General features: G+C 29.5%; 1 protein-coding gene across 1 annotated transcript in view; it reads right to left on the bottom strand.

Moving 5' to 3' along the window:
- Positions 1-337: 337 nt before the first annotated feature.
- Positions 338-23023, bottom strand: part of LOC125066362 (zwei Ig domain protein zig-8-like) — a 41802-nt gene continuing 19116 nt past the window's right edge. Inside the window, exons 2-7 of the mRNA XM_047674418.1 lie at positions 22525-22619; positions 14489-14697; positions 11091-11301; positions 9538-9665; positions 4527-4695; positions 338-510 (exon numbers count right to left, since the gene is read on the bottom strand). Of these exons, the coding sequence (XP_047530374.1) occupies positions 398-510; positions 4527-4695; positions 9538-9665; positions 11091-11301; positions 14489-14697; positions 22525-22582 (888 nt within the window). The 5' untranslated portion in view covers positions 22583-22619 and the 3' untranslated portion in view covers positions 338-397. The remainder of the gene's footprint in view (positions 511-4526; positions 4696-9537; positions 9666-11090; positions 11302-14488; positions 14698-22524; positions 22620-23023) is intronic.

The following is a 23023-nucleotide window of genomic DNA, read 5'->3' as shown; positions in this document are numbered from 1 at the left end:
AGAATTGTATCTTGATGTTTCCTGTACATTATTGTGATGTCATTCACAAAACAAATTTTACAATCAGTTCAATTAAATGAAAAAAAATAATAATAGTAATTTAACTTGTTTTTTTTTTTTATAAACGTCATGAATAAATACATTTTTTTTTATTTAATAAATATTTACAATATTGTGATGTCATTCACAAAACAAATTTTAGAATCAGTTCAATTAAATGAAAAAAAAAAAAAAAATAGTAATTTAACTTGTTTTTTTTTTTATAAATGTCATGAATAAATACATTTTTTTTTATTTAATAAATATTTACAATATCATTTAAAATTTTACCCAAACACAACGCTTACGCCACATCGTCTATATATCACTTAAGAGCACAAATAAACTATAATATGTTTTATATCACGATAACGGCTATGTATAATATTACAATAGCAACACACAAAATTGCGGGAAGTCCAAGGTCTCTCGTACAATGTGCTTTTCCTTGCATCGCAGCTGGAGTTTCACCTGTGAACAAAAAAAGGCTTTATAACATAATATATTATTATTAAATACCCTAGTGTGTAACATAAGTAATGTTATCATTTTAGGAGGCATATTGAAGCTAAATCTAAGGTCACAGCGTACAATTATATTAAAATTTCAATTCAAAACAAATGCATTGCGTTAACACATTACATTCGATAATAATTTATTAATTTGATCTAAGTTGTTAGGTATTTATTGTTAGGTATTCATTTCCCACAAGAGAGTTATACTCTCAATGTGATGTTCTTAGCATAAGACAACTGTATATTTTGCAAACTATCCTTGCACAACACAAAAAAGTAACTTTCACTCCGTCACAAGCAGTTACGCGGAGAAACAACAGAATATGTCCGATATCAAGTTTTCAAACTGCCTTCATTAAAAGGTTTCAGTGTTTTATCGGCCCGGTTCTATACAATAGAGTGAACAAAATTCTGAACATCTACTGCCTTAATCATTACAATTGCAAGCATAAGATGACTAATTGGCTTAAGACGCAATCATATGAGCAAATTGAAAATCTCTTTGTAATTCTAAAATAACAGCAAATATTGTAAACATATTTGTTTCTTTATTTTGTTAATATCACAATCAAATTCAAGCACATGCATACACACACGCGAACACACATATAAAATTGTAAATTGTGGATTATTATTAAATTAATTATTGATATACATGATAATGATAATAAGGATATGTATGTAAATACCTACGCTTTCCATTATATAAGAATAGCATAATTATTTCACCATTAATTTAGATACTTGGAAGTAACTAGTACCTATAGTACAGGCTTGGCCTAGTTTAGGTACTAGAGTAACGTGTACCACTTAAAAAAAAAAAAAAAGCAACTACAAATACTGAAATAATTGATTGTAACTATTAACAAATAAAATAATATTTGTAAAACAATATTAGTTCATAGTTTTTGTGGTTAATGTAATGAGCGCTTACAATCGACGCGACTACATACGCCATAATGACCCGTATTACTTATATTTAACACTTCTTTTTCTATGATATACTGGCCGCTGTTGGATAATTATAATATGTGGTCGATGCCGAGGGTAGCGAACAAAAACTTTGTTGTTAATTGTATTGTCACTGATTGTATTAACCGCACTGCATATTCTTTAAAATCTATGATGTAGGTATACAGATTTTGATTCTTGTTTATTTTATCAATAAATGATTTAAATGATTTGATTTGATTGATATTTAATAATACGATTTCTCCCAAGATATGTTTAAATATTTGTTTTTTTTTTTTTGTAAAGAGATTGTTATAATAAGTATTACTTTTTTTTTGCTCCAAAATTACTCCATATTTATTATTACAAAACTTAACAGCAATTTAAATATACCTATATACATCGTCGACTAGTACAATGTCAGTAAAATTAAATTTTAGATTAAATACTAAAACACTGCAGCTACAGCCAAAACACAACGAGAAAACAAATTAAATACATGTAAATTTATAACAGCATAAAAAAATCATATACTAGATTATACTCTACAATAATAAAATTATATATATATTATTAGAATCATTTGATTTAAAAATCAACTTACAATTTAAAAAATAAAACAATATTCCAAAAAACTTATTCACGAAAATAATTATTACAGTATCCTTAATTTGTTGGCATTAAAATAGCAATAAAGATAGAGTAATTACTTCGCCACAAAGTAAATAAAGCTGTCATAACCACAGTTATGACATTAATAATAAACTACTTCTAAAAACGACGCAGAAAGTCTACGTGCACGTACATGAAATGAAACTAACTTTCATTAAACTACCATTATTACATACGAGCCCGATATGAATTTTGTTTTTATGAATCCAAATCACGAAAATGCTAATTTTTTTTAATTCACTCAATACATTTTATAATGTTATCACTACTAAAACAATTACTTTTAATAGTGCTACGGTGTTATTAGTTTTTTATGGTATTAATACCAGAATCTCAAGTAAAGTTTAGGTGTTCATACCGAGGTATCGATCACTGATTTTATTTTAAGTAATATATGCGCAATGGTGAAATAAAACTATAGTAGAGCAGAGTGGAGAGTCTTAATTAGGAGCCAGTCTTTTCTAGACCTCGACCTTTCTTTTTAAGGTATAACTGCACCTATCATCAGATTATAAAGAGTTATAATAACATCGGTAAGGTCTCAAATATACTTGTTAGTATTAGTAGCTCTACCCAATTTGAAATTATTTTGGTTTTCTTAACACCCTAAAGATTTTACGTTCAATTCAATTTTTAATTTTATAGACCCACACTAGCTTGGTCTCTTCATTGTGAAATTTAAACGGCACAAAATAGAATATTTTCAAGCATGTTATTTTATTATTAGCATGTTATGTTATGTTATTATTATTTTTGCTTGAACAATTATAGTGTAATAATATCGGTTCGATCCATTTATCTCTGATTGCTAGTATCTTGGTATTTTTTTCCCTTCCTTACTTTTACTTAAAACTGATGTTGCTAATAATTGAATACAATACAACTAAAAGTTAAATATTAAACGATTTAAATATCTTATCTAATATTTATAATTTTAAAGCTGTGATAGCTCATATCAGGCGCATCGGCAGCTAAACGTAAACGTTGTTTAATTTAAGTAACCTTGAAGTTCTCTCATTTCCATAAAATATTGTGACGGGACCATTACTGGCTTGTACAATGTTGATTTTAAAATGTGTACGAGTACTGAAATAAATTATATATTGATTTTTATTTACTACTTATTTTATAGAAAATATTCTATCTTGTGCCGTTTAAATTTAATGTAGAACTCGAGAAAATCTCGTTGGCTGAATGAAACAGGATGACTAGATATAATACAGGAAGTCTATTCAGTGTTCAACTTTTACGCTCGAATCTAATAAATCCGCTTTTAAACTAAAATTGAGCAAGCGCCGGGTTGAATTTTCATTTGTTACAAAACATAATAAAATTTGTGGCTTGAAGCGTTTTTGAATAACTATTTCTATCAGAATTCAAATATTGCAGACATAATTTGAAGTGAAACACAATATAATTTAATTTTAGTTCTAACTTCGGTACGTGCAATGATTAGATTTCATGTTTTATGATTAACATCCAAATCTAAATCTTGTAATAATTCAATTATTTTTAAATTATAAATTAGATTACACATTTTAAATTGTCACGTTAATCAGTGTTCTTGTAAAAATATAATATTTAAGATAAAATTTTAAATAAAAATTAAACTTTTGAAAAGGGCTATTTATTATATTTATTCAATTTTCCTATAATTTCACAATACATTTTTTTTGTGTAACGTTTATATATCAAAGATAAATATTTCAACAGTATTCGCCTTATGAAAATACAAAATTTAGCAGTATTCATAATAATAACGGAATTACGAAATGCGCTTTGTTGTAAACAGAGTTATCAATATTGTAAATGCATTATACTGAACAAAATTTCGCCCCGAATTCAATTAGTGAATTGCCCGGATTTGACACTGTTCAATACACAGACTGAAATTTCATACACACCTCAATGAGCACTTGAGTAACAATATCGTAATTGAATACTTCAAGTAGTATTAAACTATTCAGTAACCAATAAAGAATATTGAGTGTACTTTAGGTAGGCTGCATAGCTTTATAGATAAAGATTCAGTGATGTATAAAGCAACAAATAAGATTACAAAAAACATAGGAACATCCATTGTGATTAAAATAGAATCAAAGTCGTCGAATATTTAATACATCGATTTTCCCCAAAAAGATTATATATATATATATGATTATTATAATTACAGATCGTCATTAAAATGGTAACAAGTAAAGCACCAGTTATTTCTAAGCATCCAAAGTTTGCAAAAATATGTACACACCAAAAATAATTAAATACAAACATTTAGATTTTTATGAGCTTTTGAATTTATTAATAACAAGCACTATTACTATAATTAAAAAAAATAACATTTCAACTTACCAGTAAGCACATGAACTCGTGCTGTAGCTGATTGAGCATTATCTGGGACGCACTGATAGGATCCAGCATCTGATGTGCGCGCCGCTTGCACGAGAAGCCTACTGCTACTATGGATCCCTTTTTCGGTGACAAGTGATATACCACCGCGTGTTGAGTCGAAGTTTATCGTCTGTTAAAGTACATAAAATACTATTTAATTATTTATTTACTAGGTTATAATCCGTGAAAGTTAAGTTACTGGGCAGCATGTCAATGTTTTACTGCTAGGGTATGCCTTCTCTCTTTTCAAGGTGAATATTTGGAAGCTATTCTAATGCGACAGATAAAGTAGATTTTGTCCAAAATGTAAGTTATGTCACGATGTTTTCTTTTATCATTGAATATGAGATGAATTAAAGAATGAAATTCTGTAATTTTTTCCGGTCCTGAATGCGTGATCATCGATTAAGATTGACGATAGGGCCATTTCCACTATTTGATTTATTTGATTCCACCGAAATCACGTAGGACTGAATAAAATACTACATAAATTATAGAAACATTATATACCTGTTATGATGTTACGCAAAATCGTATCACATCACTTAAGGCAAAAAAAAGTACATCATCATCATCATCATTAGCAGGATGTAAATTTCCCACTGCTGGGCTAAAGCTTCCTCTCTCTTTGAGGAGAAGGCTTGGAGCATATTCCACCACGCTGCTCCAATGCGGGTTGGAGGAATGAAAGTACAACTAAATAATCTTTAGAGCGTAATCTTTAGAGGAGTTATATTTCTTTTTGTTTTTATCTACGAAAGAAAGTATAAGTGGTCACCACTGCCCATAGACATGGGTGCCGTAAGAAATATTAACCATTAACCTTAACCCAACTGAGATGTTATTTTACTTGTGCCTGTAGTTACATCGGGGATATCTCGAAAAGCTCTAATATATTGTGTTTCAATTCCCACCACTACAAACAGATTTTGAATTTTACTTTTGACTTTGTGTTTTAAACCAATAAACGTCAACATTGCAATTGTGTTTCTCTTGATGCAGAATCTGTTTTTAACTCAATTAATTTTCGTTGTAAAAATAAATAATTAATTTACTATCGTCATTAAATTATTTGATCAGTTAAATGTTTGACTAAGGTTAACGAAATGATTACACAAGCTACAATTATTATTGTTTACGCATAATAAACACTACATGTAGAACATACGTGAAGCTTAAATATGACACGTGTCGAATAATGAAATAACTTGAATAATAACAAAGTTGGTAGACGAAAGTTTGAAGCTGTCAGTAACAATGAGACTTTTGTGAGCTGTTCTACATATTCAACGTGTGTGCTCAGGATACTCGATTTTTCAAACTTTATAAATCAGTTTTCAAAGTAGGCGAAAGCTGAAGCTGTTATAGCCTTATGAAACATATATTTTATTCATTAATAAATTATATACAACTTTAAAAACATGCGTTTCCATTCTTATTTCAAAACGAAATTGGTAATTTGAAACAGTCTTGCCGCGATATCAGTTACGGGCAGAATTAATTCCTATTGAATGGAATGGAAATATTATCCGTATCAGTTGCGTTGGAAAAATAAATTCGACGTGTATTATATACACTATAAAAACTATTTTTTAGAAAGAATTTTCAAAACAAAAAACCAAAATCAAATCAGATATTTGGTGGGGTTTTGTGCAACCAAATAGCAATATGAATTAAGGGTGAGTACCCTTCAAACTGGAACAAAATAGAGTCAAAGGACTCACAAGGAACATAACATCTTATTTGGTGGTCCATTGGTAATGTAAGGAATGGTTAATATTTCTCACAGCGCCAATGTGTATGGCGGGTGGTTACCAGTTACCATCAAGTGGTCCATTTCTCTACCAGTACTAAAAAAAAGAACAACGAATTTAAATAAATAGTTAATACAAACTAATAGGTCGCGTTCTTTGAAGTTGGTTAAATACACGCGAGGATCTGATTAATTATATATATATGTTATATAGTATAGGTTAATATACTTAAGAAAATCAATACTAATATTATAAATGCGAAAGTAACTGTGTTACTTATTCACGCTTAAACCGCTGAACCTATTTAGATGAATTTTCGTAGAGAGATAGTTTGAGTCCCGTGAAAGGACATAGACTACTTTATTATTTCACTCATTGATAAAATTGAGGATGAGGGTTTGTATTCTATAGGCACTTTTATTAATTCGCGTGGGTGTAGCCGCAAGTTCAGCTAGTATGTATATATTTCATTTAAAAAAAATAAGGTCACGCTTTTCGATACTCTGGATAAAGGACTTTAGGCAATAGTAAAGTGAAAGCAGCTGGAATAAAATATTCAGAGTTTATTATCGTCCTCACCTGATACGTTTATCACTAAGAAAAATCATTCGGTATTCGACAGATGTATTCCAGTGAATATATTCGTAAATACAATAGTAAATATAGAATAGAATAAATTTCTCAAAACGCAGAAAAGCATACAAAATACAATTTGCCAGTTACCGCTACGGAACCAAGTTTGTTTGACGTGGCTTGTTGTCGTAATACCGTATCGTGCAGAATGGAATATTTAACGAAATCCCAGAGGTTATTGTGAAAGCATCCAATTTACAGACCATTTGTGACGCCCAGAAACCAAATTGCGAATACACGAGTACCTTCTTTACCATGTGGTATATTAATTATGTTTTAGAAAAGGAACAATTGACTTAGTTACAGTAGAGACTTACAGTAGAGATATCTAGCAGAAATATTCACGCAAGGAAATAGAGTTATGCGTTATTTCTTATGTACGATTTTATATAATATTATTTAAATTTATTTTTTGTTATTGTTTTAATTCATACGGCATTTAAATAAAAATTGTATTTCTTGTCAATTTTATTAAGTCTGTTCTTTAATAAATAATAATAAGGGAAAGAAACTTCGCCTGAACCGAGTGTATCACGACACTCAATCCTCAACGGTTATCATGAAATGTTACATGCACTCAAATTTTTATCTTTTTGGATATTGGATATATAACGCCTGAACTGAAAAGTATACGAGCGAAGCTGTAAGTGGAAACTAGTTCAGATATATGTTATAAAAATAACTTCATGTTTCATTTTACATTTGTTTTATTAATGACTTGTTAGACTTTGGCCCACAGTATCTCGCTCTACGTATTTCCCACAATAAGTCATATTTTAGTAAGAAACATAAAATAGACGTTCATTCTTTTCCGCAATATCTTAAAAATAAATATTGTAAAAGATACGAAAACATCATGTCTTTGGGTAGCGAATATATATTTTATCTCAATGATATTCAAATCATTTCTGCTTGGTGAATATTTTTCATTATATTCGACTTGCCCGAGGCGAAATATTAAATACAATGCAATACTTATAATATATAAAAAATAGAAATCTTAAAAAAATAGTCGTATTCTTTTATGCAGTTTTTTGATATAAATACTCTCATATCATGATTCAACATAATCAAGTTAATATTATGTTATTACTTGATTTGGATATAAGTTGTTCGATTTTAATATCACGATTTATTCTTAAGATTTGTTAAAGATTTTCAATAATTGATACATCAGTAGAAATAAAATTATTCTGGGAATGTTCCCAATTTCTATGGAAAAAGCGAAGATCTGTCATGGCTTTCAAATATCGAACCCATTTCAACTTCGAGAAAATGAGGAGTTAGTAAAAGTATTATTCCAAGGAATAAAATTCATATTCAAGGTTACGGTTAGGATATACTTATACATACCGCTATAGGATATTAATTTCTCATGAATTAATAGAGTCTATCTAGCTCAGAACGTTGACACGAATACATACAATACAAAGAATGAGACATTTATTTACATAATCAGTAAGGTATGGATATTGTGATATTCTTAGACTTTATTTCTTATTATTGTATGCGATTTTCCGTTATTTTTTATTGTATGCCCTTTGTAGTTTAATAAATCAGCGCGAGACCAGCCGTTGTGCTAAACAGCCTTTTGACACTCTTAAGCGCATAGATTTAAGGTATTGAGGGTGTGAGGTTAGCGCGGGGAAAATTCACCGTAACGTCCAATCGAGCAAGGTCAAAGTGTGACGGAGGTAAAAATAGACGTGTATAAAAATTTAAGACGCTTGAGGATTTGATTTTAATATACAATGTTCAAACCAAAAAAAAGGCTAAGTTAAGACATACCATATTACGTATCGCATATAAACAACAAATATTTGATTTTGTTACATAATCAATAACGCTTCAAAAGATTTGTTTTCTCGTAGCCAATTTAAAAAATTAAACCAAAATCAAACGAAATTAAATAGAATGCATTTTAACTAAATATAGTAGTCATTTGTAGCTCATACAACTATATCCATAGCATAAAATAAACGAGATAATTGCGGTAACGTGTAAAATTAATGTGTATATTTCCATTTATATTTTGGATATTTATAAATTTTTAATAAAAAAGTAATGCTATATACTTTTGCCAGTTACATACAATATTATTTGCCAGTACGGTTTAATCAGTCAGTCAGATTTAATCAGTGAAAACAATATTTGACTGTATCATACTATGTACATATATGTACATAATGTGTTATTTGTAATATGACATTTTAAATATATTATTGAGATTAAAATAAAGGCTTTTACTAATTATTATTAAATACTGAATTTCGATTATCATGTCGAATTATACTAAAATCTAGGTGTTGCTAAATGCTAGCTACATTTTTGGTGCAAGTTTTATGTATATTGATTTAGTAATTATATTGACACTACAAAAAAGGACTTCTCATAAACTATTACACATTTAATTAGAGAGCGTGTAACTTGTAAAAAAGGGTAAATCATATTTTTTTTATCTCTCAGGCTAACAACGGCTATGGCTAGTAAAATATTTTGAGCATATGCTTAAAAAATACCAAACAATTAAGGTGTGGTTTCACTTGTATCACGAAAATTATATATTATTTATAAATCGAACATACCTTTCCTCTATGTGTCCAATTGATGGTGCTTGGAGGTTCTGGCGTATGCCTCACTATGCACGTTAAGTTTATTGTAGAGCCAGCGTAGATAAACAAATCTGGACCACCCATTATTTCTGTTTCTGGTTCTGTAGGGACCAACATTTATAAACGGTTAACAAGAGTATTTATTTATGTAAAAAGCATTCAATATATTAAACTATATCTAAAATATATAGATAAGAATATATACAAAAAAAAAAAACTTATGTAATATTTTACGATCATTAACAAAAAATTATCACAGGCCTATCTTTCTTTTATTTTACGAGTTAGAATTAATTGATCAATACATTATTCTTTGTTAAAGTTTTTTTTATACAAAATATGTAACTGGATAGGTTCTTCCACTACAGTCAAATAGAGATTTCCTATTTGAATAGGTAGGAGCAAATATTCGCCGAGAGATTAGCTCTTTGACATGAACTCAAAAGTAAACAGAGCGTGTTTGGAAATGACAAGGAGCGTAAACAATTAAAAGCTTTTCATTATTTAACTAGGACTTCTGTGCGCCTCGTTAATTCATCTAATATTTCCCTTATCTTGTCGAATGTGTTTGGCCTTGAAATGTTTTAATCAAATTGTCGTCTCCTTATCAAACATTAATATCAAAAATTTAATTACCAATGCTAGGAATACAATCAAACAATTTTATTTGATGTTCTACGCCGTAATGTTAGCGTAGACGATGCTACGCCACAAAAATTTACGCAAGTGTCAACAATAACTACATGTATTATCAATTGGATGAATGGTTTGGTATATGCATATGCCAAAAAAAAGCAATCCACAAAGTATGTAACAAATGCCAAATATAATAAAATAAAATGAATAGAAAAGAATCTAAAAGAAAGTCCAGCATATAACAAATTAATGATCCATTAATAATATTCTATTGATCTAAATGCTACATTATTATACAAAATGAATTAGGTAAGAAATACTTATTCATTCGAATATTTTTATAAAAGGAATAAACTAAGCTTACAATTTTTTATGGGTGAGATAAGTGACCTATCAATGTGAAATCCGTGTTTACTTTGTTTTATTTACTCCTAAATTCCACGCTCAATGAATTAAATTATGAAAAAAGTATTTGTCCAAATTTGTTTCGAATGTAACATACTAGTATTATCATATAATTAGAAGCATATCATTTTATTTATAATATTTAAATTTGGAATTCGATTTTATTCTTAACTTAAATTTGAATTTTATGATTTATCTTTTTATTAATTATTCATACAGAAGTTGTAAAAAAAGGGAATCATGTACTTTTGAATAATGAAACCTCTACTAAATACGACAAACGACCCAAATAATATTTTCTAGTATTTATTTATAAAAATAAATGATTCTTATATTCTTTTGTAAGAAAACTTTTCACAATTCACACACGAAGTAGATAAAGAATTTAGATTCCAATTTGTAACGAAGTGAATGCTGACCATTGAAATGGCCTGATTGTTTCTTTCATGAATAAACAAATAGTTTGCTACCGACCAAATTCTTACCCACTATATTGAGATACACCGCATGCCCAATCGGTGGTGTTGTTGATATTTGGCACTCGTATTGTCCAGAGTCTCTTCGCTGTGGGCTTCGTATACGTAACGCCCACTCTTCAGACCTCGGCTTGTGTTGCGCTTCGAAGCGTTGATCTGAAGTATACGTGTAGCGTCCAACGGTCAATAAATGGATGTCTCTATGACGTACCCATGACACCTGAATAAATATTGAGCGTATAAGTATTTTATTCTCACGGCACAGTTAAAAATAATGCATTTACCCTATTTTCGATTTTCAACTGTTCCTCTCAATTAGGCTTAAATAACGCGAATTATCGACTTCATAGTAACGTTATAAACGTGTCAATGTCACACTCTTTGAAATTCGAAAACCTTTAAAACCTTAAAAAATTGTTGGTTTTATTAAAAAAACTACAATTTATAACTTTATATTTCACGATCTGATATTGATAATTAAACGTTTTAATTATAGTTAAGCTGCAACATCGCCTATATTTATTTAAATACGTATTTTGGGTTTGCTTATTTATTTTCATATATGTTTGATTACTTTTACTCATACATTAAGAATAAATGTAGTTAAAATTTTATGAATAAAAAATAGAATTTCTTGAATATATAATATTTGAATAGAACTCCATCACAAATGTATTTTAAATTCTTTTTTCAAATCCATTCTGGTTTAAATTGAACATTAATATATACGACTACTCCAATGCGAGAGATATTGCAAAATAGGTTACGTAAATATTTTAGTACATGATCAAGATTGCAAGGCCGGGTCTGAATGACGTTTTTATTTATATGCTTTGTGAAAACCACTACAGAAATACATTTTTCATTTGACCTTTTCTTTATTGTCCATTAACGTCCTTGAAATACATTATATTGTTTATTCTAGGGACTTTTCGACAGTTTTATTGTTAAACTTAAATAAAAAAGTGTAATAAAAACCTTTACTCCCACCACTGAGCAAAGGTTTCCCCTCATTTTGAGGAAAATTTTGGGAGTTTATTTCACTATGCTCTAGGACAAGTTTGTATATGTACGTGAAATTGATTCAACTCATGTATGTTACCACACGATGTTTTCCTTCATTACCGTACAGATGAATTATAAACACAAGCTAACTAAACTCTCAAAAATAACAAACAGTATGTTGTAATTAAATTTTGGAATTACTGAAATGTATGTATGTTATATTCAGGTTACTGTATCTGTTTTTATTCTTCTCCTTTTAAATAGTTGCTCTGGAGCTTAATCCTTTACATCGGTAACATAGGTTTCCTCGCAATGATTTTCTGCACTACCGAGCAGGAGATGAGTTATAAACACAAAATAAAACTCTGGTTTTGCCCGGGTTAGAAACTGCAAGTTTTAGTTAAATATTCTAACCATTGCGGCATATCGGTTCAATAATAATAAGTATTAGTCTGGCAGCTGTCTAACTGAAGAGTATCTATCTCATAGTATATTACTGAAACTCTAGCGAAGCATCATGTCTACGGTAGCGAGGCAGCCATTATATTTTGTTGAAGGAAAAATCGGAATGTCACCAACCCACCAAAGAAAAAGGATTTATAATTTTGTTTCGTTAATAAATACTACTGAAAGATCATAATACTATATTGTAGACAAAGACTAGCTTGATATTTTTATTAATTTCCCACATATATATACAAGGCCGTCCCGCACCTTTAAGTTTATTGACAAGGTTTGTACTATAACAAATTAAATTTATTATATCAGATATTATTCTCACCTCTCCAGTGCTTATAAAATTTTAGAATAATTAGTTGAATTAAGCTAGTTTGACCATATACTGCTAAACTTCATTGAATTGACAAATACTCTTATCGAATATTATAAAGTTTTTGTTTGTCAAACTCGTCAACGATCAGTAATGCGAAACTGCCACATCTCTATAATTCTCATCTTTGGACTCATTTGATGACACTCCAATTAAGTTCAACAAGAATAAAATATTTAAGCTGTTTGTGTTTTAATTTTAATTCCTTAAATATATATTATCTTTAGTTTTATTTATGGTTTTTTTATTTATTTACTATTTACAATATCTACTCATTAAATGTCATGATAATATGTTAATTTTAAGTTATTATACTTTTTGTGTTACATGTTGTATTGTTACCTTAATTTAACTTTATATTATCTCAACAGATAATAAACATACTTCAAAGTAAGAAATAAATAAATGTATAAATGTTTGATTAATGTAATTAAACCTGATGAATCTAAATAAAAATATTATTGAATACTAGTAAATAGTAAATTAAGCTCGAAATCTTTTCTTTCTAAAGGAGTGACAGATTTTGATCTGTAGGAGAGCAGGCTTTACTTTTACTTTCACAGAACATTTTAATCTATGTTCAACTTAAAGCAGAATGCACAACATTACGAAGATTTAAAGAGAGCAAAGGTAGATTTTCCTACACGTCGATTTACCGTCGTACATTAAGACTTCCCTAAATTTATGACCCATTTCCGTTCTTAAGATGGGAATTTCAGTGCAGCAAATACTATAATAAGGACATCTTTGCCAAAACGTTTCTGAAGCCAAGGAACGTCTAATTCATCATTCAGTTTAAATTATGCATGAAAAACGTTTTATTATTTTCAATTTAGAACGAAATTCTCTTAGCGATTTTTTTTAATAATGTAATTATATTATTCATGAATTCCGTTAAAAACGGAAATGTCTCAAGCAAAATGAAATATTAACTTTAATTAAAATATTTCAATATCGCTCGTAATACTAAACTCGATTAAATCATTTCAATAGGTAGGGTTCGATTGTATTTTATTTTCAAGAAGACTATCTGTATTTTTATTTTTTACTCAAGATGTATCTTTGATACGGCATGGATTTTTTTTCTTAGAGTCGGGTCACACAAGCTTGTCCACAGCGTGTAATGATTTCCACAGATAATTAATTAATTACAATATTGCTTACATTGAAATAAAATCTATACTGAATAATTTTAAGGATTGATTTTCAAGATGAAGAATGTTGAATGAGTTGCCAATAAAAACGCGAAGAATCGCGTTTGTACGAGCGGACGCGCAGTAGATTAAATATGCGCAATAATATGAATGATATGATAGAAATGTTCTACGCTAAATTTCGCTAGATGTATGAGGGTTCAAGATTATTTGTAATTAATCGTGGAGAACTTGGAGTGATTTCTCGTTTAATGCCTTAGGATCCTCTTCTTTGTACTTATATACACATTACTTATATTACTATGTACTTATATTACTTATAATAATTAGATTAAGCTCTTTCAGATACGAGATGATCCTAAAAATCTATTACTTTTATCTATAACAAAGGTATGTAGAAAATATTTAAAAAAACTAACAGTTCTATTTTGTAAATTCTTCACTTTGCATAGTAAAGTGACCGGATGTCCTACTAAGCCGGTTACGTTGTCCTGTGTGCTGGGGTCAAAGTATGGTGAACCGGGGGCTTGAGGCCAGTCTTCCAAGAACTCCGTTCGAAACCGACGAGACGACTCGGAGACTGTGCTCTGGTCTCGTGGCCGATTATTTCCGCTGTCTTGTCGACATACTGTCAACAAATGGTAAGTCGTATCAACATCAAATAATGAAAACTAAAGTTGTATTATTAATATAATATATATACTATTACTTTAGTAGATTTTAATTGACACGTATTTGAAACTTTACAATAAGTTAGTTTAAAAGCTATCAAAAGTTCTGATGAGAAATTACGAATTTTGATTAAATATAAATAAATATATTCAAAAGATAAAAGGAACAGGAAATCCTATAAAAATCTTATAAAACTTTGTCAACTTCAAACGAATAATAAATAGATCACCCTTATCAAAACTCTCAACATATTAAACAAAATAAGGTATCTAATTAACAACCGAAAATAAACATAGCATAATATAATAATTTTAAAATTATTTTCAATAGTAGACGGTAGGTAGAATTTTTCTTATAAACGATTTTAATCGACGACTTGTGCAAGCCGTTATTAGTAGATACTACCCACTCATCATATATTCAACCACATGACATACATAATATTAGCAGCCTGTAAATTTTCCACGACTGGGCTAAGTCCTCCTCTTCCTTTGAGGAGAAAGTTTGGAGCATATTCCACCACGCTGCTCCAATGCGCATTGGTGAATGCACATGTGGCAGAATTTCGTTGAAATTAGACACATGCAGGTTTCCTCACGATGTTTTCCTTCACCGCCGAGTACGAGATGAATATAAACACAAATTAAGCACATGAAAATTCAGTGGTGCTTGTCTGGGTTTGAACCCACAATCATCGGTTAAGTTTAGTGGGCCATCTCGGCTCTTAAAATGGTGATTAGTAATTGGATAAAACTCGTAAAATACAAAATCATGTAGCAATAAGAGATTTTTACAACAATTAAAAATATAAATTGAATGTTTGTAAAAGTTCAACCTCTAAAGTTAAGTTTCAAATACTTTTTTTTACACTGATAGGCTGTTAATTTTTTTGTTCCACTAATAGTTAAGAGACGCATTACTGACGCTTGAAAATTGTGTATTCACTGAGCATAAAGTATAAGTAAAGGGTAAATAATTTTTCTTTTTCTACATAAATATTATGCTTTAAACATCACTTATTAGTGGCTCTATGGGTTAAAACATTTTTGCACAACACGGTCAAATTTGACGTTCCTGTGCCAGATGTTGTTCCTCTATTTTCACATTTTTTTCAGCCATGCTGGTATGCTGTGAGCCTCAATGGTATCACTAAAACACACTTTTACATGCATTTTATATGTATTTCTTATTTTGCCTTTTCCTTTTAGATTTAGTAGATTCCACTAACTTGAAATACTTGTTATAGTTTGTTGTTTTGTGTGGTTATTAAATATCCAAGTGTAGGTAGGTTAGACATGACAGTATGCAGGAATCCAATATCTTTTTTTTTCAATTTTAAAAGAAGATTGAATTCAATTATTTACTTTTTGCTCCAAAATCTTTATCAAAGTAGTTTGTCATGGTGTTTGGTTGTCGTAAAATATATCTGTTTACCCATTATTTATATTATACCCATATATATTTTAGTAAGATATTGTTGACTTTAATGGGTATTTATTAGTAGCTGTAGGTTTATATAAATTTGCAATGCAACTGAAATAAATAAAGAAGATAAAATAAATAGTAATTAATTAGAAGAAACTATTTCCCTTGATGTAAAAATCTGCAATTATATATTTTTTTTAAATCTGTGTAATAGTAAACCTCAGATCAAGGCCTTTAAAGCTTAATAAGTTTTTGTTAATTACATTATACTATATTTCATTGAACTTTCATTGGCAATTAATTATTATTAATTCGTCACTGCAAGATAAATATGATTTCATTTGCTTTATGATTAAAATAAAATTTACTTTATGTATACTTACGTTAGGAAAAACTCTCTTTACAAGTAATAGTATCATGCCAAGGTAGCTTTATTTCATCGAGAGGATCACGTTTTGAATAGATCAGATATATTTGGAGTTTTCACTAGAGCCTTCCGTCACATTGTATTAACTTTAAATTTGACATATTAAGTCGAGGTTAGTTTCATTTTTTAATTTCGAAATCGAGTTACAGAATGCCAATTATTGGCAATTAATACCATTTTCACTGAAAATGAGTTCGTATTACTTAAAATCTCACAAAGTGGCGGTAGTCTAGATTTAATTCGAGTTTCTGAATACCAAATAGAGTTTTCATTACAAATTCCATATGTGGAATCGCAATACGGGTTTCTGAATCACCTAGCAGATATGAAAATTGTTTCAAATCCTATCGTGGTTTTTGCAGAATCACACAACAGGTCTTGTCGTTAAAAATAGATTTGTACCGGAATATACAAAGTATATAACTTTTATAAAATAAATTGTTTTTTTCTTTTTTTTTAACATTTCCACATACATACATAGCTTTAATGGATTTCATGTATCTGTCAAAAAAAATGGAGCAGATTTTTATATTGAATCATTTTTGGGAGCTGAGCCAAAAGCGGGTAAAACATTGTTTCGTTACGACATTCCGTAGCCCTATCATAAAAAATAACTTTATCCAAAAACCATTTAAAACACGAAATAACGTAAGTCACATATGGACTAAATAGATCACCCTTATCAAAACTCTCAACATATTAAACAAAATAAGGTATCTCATTAACAAGAATAAACATTACATAATATATTAATTTTAAAATTATTTTCAATATTAGACGGTAGGTAGACTTTTTCTTATACACAATTTTAATCGACGACTATAATAATGAAGAAAAGCCGATTATTTTCTTGTTATATTTTCCGACAAATTGGTTGCCTGCATAAACTTCCAAAAATTTAAATTATCATACTACGCTACGCGTTCCGTGTTATGGACGACGCACGGATAAAATAAATGTCAACACAAAACTTCAAGTTTCTTCAATTTTATTTAAGATCAAAAATTCACTGACGTTTTTTGTTATTTTATTTGTCTAGGATCATGCTTGAGTATAAGTGGAAGAACCTACCAAAATGTCAACATAACGCTTTTGAACGCATAGAAGACGAGGATACAAACATTTGTTATTGTATATAAAGATAAATTTATTTTATTTCATAACCTTAGGTAACAAATATGATCCATTTATAAAAAAGACGTCTCGTAGAACATATAGAGATAGAGAGAAAGATAAAAAGAGGGTAAGGTCTAGACCTTTACCTTTCGTGACGATTTCTGCCAGTTCACTGAATTGTAACCTACGTAAAAGAACTTCGTTCCAAAATTAAAAATTAGAATAGAAATAATAATAATAGAAATAGAATCACTTCTATCTTTGCAAATATACAAATTCTATGAATGACACTACATGAGTTACGGCAAAGATTTAAAAAAAATATTATTAGTCCTTTGTTATTCAACTTATGTTTACCTAAATAATAATCGAAATAATTATTCAACAAAAAAATGCTGGTATATTCAGACCAACGCAATAATGCAAAACTAAATGCATTAGTAATTTTGTCAGTCCATTTATAACGTTAAGCCGCTGAGCCGATTGCTCACAATTTATATGATAAAGGCCTGAACCTAGAAAAAGTTGGTACTTTTTGTAAGTTTATTTCTAGATACTAAAAGGGGTAATTCTATTTTAATTTAAAAAAAAAAGCGCTAATGTATAATAATGTTAAATAAAAAGTATTATTCTATCACGTATATATTATCAATTAATTTTATTTAAAAGCCAGATAAGGATATTGAAATAAAAACATTGTTAGCGATAAAAATATTTACCTTACTTAAGGACGTATATAATAAGTATAATGTACAAATAAAAAATCAGGTTTCCTCACGATGTTTTCCTTCACCGCCGAGCACGAGATTAATTATTGTGTTTATAAAATAAATAAGGAACATGAAAATTCAGTGGTGCTTGCCTGAGTTTGAACCCGTAATCATCGGTTAATATGCACGCGTTCTAGCGACTGGGCCATTCCGCGGCTTTGCAATGTACTCAAAGAAATTAAACGAAAAATATCTAGACTCATTCGAAAAAGTAATATCGACTTCGCGAAAACATCTGTTTTACAACTGAAATCAGATTGCGCTATAACTATGAAAAGCTAAAGCTATGAAATGTCACGTCACCGAGCTAAGGGATCATAATTTAAAATTTAACACTTAATCAAGCTGACAATCAGGATTTACGTCTGGTCCCTGAGGCTATTATATTTTCCGAACCATTTCTTGCCACGTCTTTTAAAATGTTCGTGATTTATATTTATTTTGGTACTGTTAGTATTACTGATGACACGACACTCTTTTGGGACAAATTGTGAATATTCACATAATTAAAATTTTATTGAATATCGGGTTAGTTTATTACTTAAGGCCAGACGATTAAATTTAAAAACATCTTAACTAATATTTTTTCAACAGATTTATTCTTCATTTTGTAACACTTTCGATACACTGTCAAATATTTATTGATTATATATATTTTATCTAATTCGCAAAGACTTTACATTCGATTTCGATTATATTGTCAATCAGTACATTGACGATTTCATTGTAACTGCTACCAAAAAGGAAATATAAAGAGTAAATATCTATGATCACACGTATTATAGGTGTAGTTGATAGTCTATGGTCTGTTTAGGAACAAGTTCTAGATTCCAATTTTGTTAAGTATGAGCATTTTAGTATGAAAACGAAGTCTTAATTCTAGTCAGTCAGTCAGTTTTAGTCGTAGTGGATGATCGTTGATAAAAACCGAGGAATACTTATTGTTTTATTCTGTACTTACAATTGCTTAATTGCTGATTGAACTAAAACATCCTTAAGGAATCTACATGTCTCGTTTATACAATATTTAAGCAAGTGTTTGCAGTTATTAAATACTAATAAAATTAATCTTCAATATAAATTTATTCTTAAAGTAAAATCTATTATTAATTACAACATGAAAGTTTATCTGTATAGACATGGTTAAAACTCTTTAAAGCCAAGACCAAAACGATGTCAGGACGTGTCTTTAAGAAAATAGTAGGCAGGTAAAAAGTAAAATATGTATGACAAACCGTTAAGCCAGGAACAACTCCTGCCCTGCCTATGAAACCGCAATAAAAATAAAAAAAAAATTGGTCCAAATAATGTAATTCTAAAAATATCGTATAAAAGATAACGTAGTATATGTAATTGTCTTATTAAAAAACTCAAACGTAACTATGATAGATGAACTTAACCAAATTAATAGATTGTTCCAAACTATCAGAATCGTAAATAACTAGCAACATTGATTTTTTAAAGTTAACCGTGGTTTTATACAATCTTGCGAAAAACCTCGGTTGATGATTCTATACAATGTATTTTTTAGATGAAATTTTCTCAGAGTCCTTTGTGATATTGGATACTTTTCCTAAAGAGGTATTGTTCTCATGTCGATGAAATCTGACAGTGCCTGAGGCTGTGACAACATTCTTATGAGATTTATGAAACTTCCAAAAAGTTAAATAGTCCTTATACTCCGCTACCTGGTCAATCTTTGTTTTCACAAAGGATTTTTTTTCTTCGCATTTATACTATGCTTTTATTACACCAGTCTGTAGTAGTGGGATAAAACTGATGTAAGTAATTGTAGGCAAACTCCTGTTTCACCTGCCATTTGATCTAAGATCTAAGAAAATTAATGAATCTTTAATGCGATATTACCCAATCGAAATACGGTTTCAGATAAGGAACGTCAGCTGATGAGGCTATTCCATCACTCTTTTCTTTTAATGTCGAACAACTTGACGCTGGTGAACGCCTTATCCTTGACTTAAAAAAATGATGCCGTTTCTCTCTCTATCCGTAAAAGCTTGAGCATATAGGGCTAAAATGCAAGCAAAAAATAAAAATAGAATACAATGTGTAAAAATAGATCAATTTAAAGTTACAGAGTGAATTTTTCTATGGTGTACCACAAGATAGTTTTCTAGGACCTACATTGTTTTTATTGTATAATGATGATCTTTGCAACATGAACTGACTGATTACCCATCAAGCATATATTCTCATAAGTCGATGACACCACTGTACCACCACCAGTGGTAGGAACTAGGAAAATGTGTAAATTTTCTATTTTAAAAACATATAAAAATTTAAACAAAAAAACATCATATACATACATACACACACACGCGCGCGCGCACTGGTATTAATTCACATACATAGTCTACAATGAATAAAATCAATATTTTAGATTTTTTTTTCTTTTCTTTTTGTTCACAGTGAAATTTTATTTCAATCTTTTAAATTTATGTTTATCTATTTCTTGCATATACTACTAATATTAGTAATGGAAGAGCGAGACCTCCAAGTACAGAATTATTATGACTAGGAGTTCTCAACCTTACATTACATTAGAATGTTAGAGAGAAATTAATAAGCTTATGAGTATTATTATCATGACTCGCATTAAATGGCACCGTACCGGTAGTTGAGCGGCGTGGTGAAATAAGCTCTAAATTTTCTCCTTAATAGGAGAGGAGGTCTTTGTCCGGTAATAATTTAAGGCGCTAAGTAACAGCCTGTAAATTATTACGGGACAAGGGTCACATTTCCTACAAGAATAAAGTATAACTAAGTACTTACATTACACTTTATTGAATTAATTTTATATATATAAAAATTACATAAACAAAAATACGCAGCTGAACTTATATTATACTATACTATTTTAATAACAGAGTAAATATAGATAAGCAAATCTTAGATATATATATTCCATGCCATATGCTAGTGGCTGCTATATTATACACTACAAACAGTCATTGATTGACACATTTTTCTTTATAATACAACAATATTCTGCTCAACTACTTATTTTCATTTTTAATTCACTTCTAGTGTACCGATAATAACTTCACTGATATAAATTATAATGAATTCCATTAATTAAAGATTTCGACCAATAATTTTATGTCAATCCAATGCAAAATTGTTTATTTATATTTATCTCTCTCGTGATCGGAATAAGCATAATCATATTGCGTCGTCAATTAAAAATAAAATATATATTGTAAATTAATATCATAGCAATTTCTTGCAGTACCGATTTATTAGATTAAAATAGATGAAAGATAAAATAGAATAAGAATAAATGGTTTAACAAATCTTATTATTCATTAAACTTTTTAGAAAATAAACGCCTGGTTTAAGACTCGGGTTTCATCACACTGATTGTACACTGATTGTGAATTTGAAAAGAGAAAATATGCGAATTGCCGTTTCTTCTCGCTGGAGGCTTTCCGAAATTGTTGAAGTGTTTAAATATTAACAATTTGAATAAAATACATTTGATTTGATTTAAAAAATGAGAACATCCTGTGATAAACTAGTCACTAAAATACGTTACAAGTATTATAACTAAAAACGAACTCAAAATAATGACATGAAAACGTCGAGAGGATGATATATAATTTTTATTTTTATTTTATTCCATGTGTTTCTTATGAAGTAGGAAATTCGTTTACATAATATATTGTTATATATATGACCTCTGACTGTTACATAGCATTATAGTAATATTATACATTTATACGATTCCCTCGAGCTGTCATAACTGCGTCAAAAAAAAAAACAAATAAGTAAGCCAGAAAATCCTACTACATTATAATACTCATCATTAATCCGAACGTCATAATAAACGTACAAAACTCACATTATAAATAAAATATTTTAAAATTCTGTAGAAGTAATCCTCGACTATCAGCTCGTCACGTACGCAGTGAATTGACACATAAATCGTCATGTTTTTACATAATGGCACCGTTGCAAAAATGGTCATATAAAGGTCAAAATCGCTTAAAACGTTTCATAAAACAAGGCACGGGTACAAATAACTCACCAATAATGCACGAGAGAAAATGGACCGTAAAGAGGCAGGCGGCTGTAGTACGCGCCATCGCTTTCACAGGCCCCCAGGGTAAGGGTACATCGTTCCTGAAAACAAAGACTGCGTTAATAACTCCTCAAATAAACCTTTGGTCTTTTGTTTGAGCTGAGAATAAATAGACTCCAGACGTATGTAGGTTGCAGTCAAATGTTTCAACCGACGTCAAAATTGTGAGATTAATGTTACTTCGTCGTTTGAAAATGTTATTTATTAGTACAGCGAAGCGTTACTCTGCAAATATTGAAATGGTTACTTAAAATAATGCGCTTATACACGAGTGTTTATTATTATTTATTTTCAATCAATGATACTAATCAAATGGTTATATTTATGAATGAGTTCTGCAATTATTTTTATTAAAATTTTATTAATTTTTAACAGTTTCAATGTACCTACTACAAAAGTTGTGTATATGAATTGAAAAAGTCAAGAGCCACGAAGCGTCTGTACA

This window comes from Vanessa atalanta, chromosome 9 (genome assembly GCF_905147765.1).
Source record: "Vanessa atalanta chromosome 9, ilVanAtal1.2, whole genome shotgun sequence".
In the NCBI taxonomy this organism is placed as follows: domain Eukaryota; kingdom Metazoa; phylum Arthropoda; class Insecta; order Lepidoptera; family Nymphalidae; genus Vanessa; species Vanessa atalanta.
Note: the sequence above shows the minus strand (reverse complement) of the source record. Positions and strands in the feature narration are given on the sequence as shown.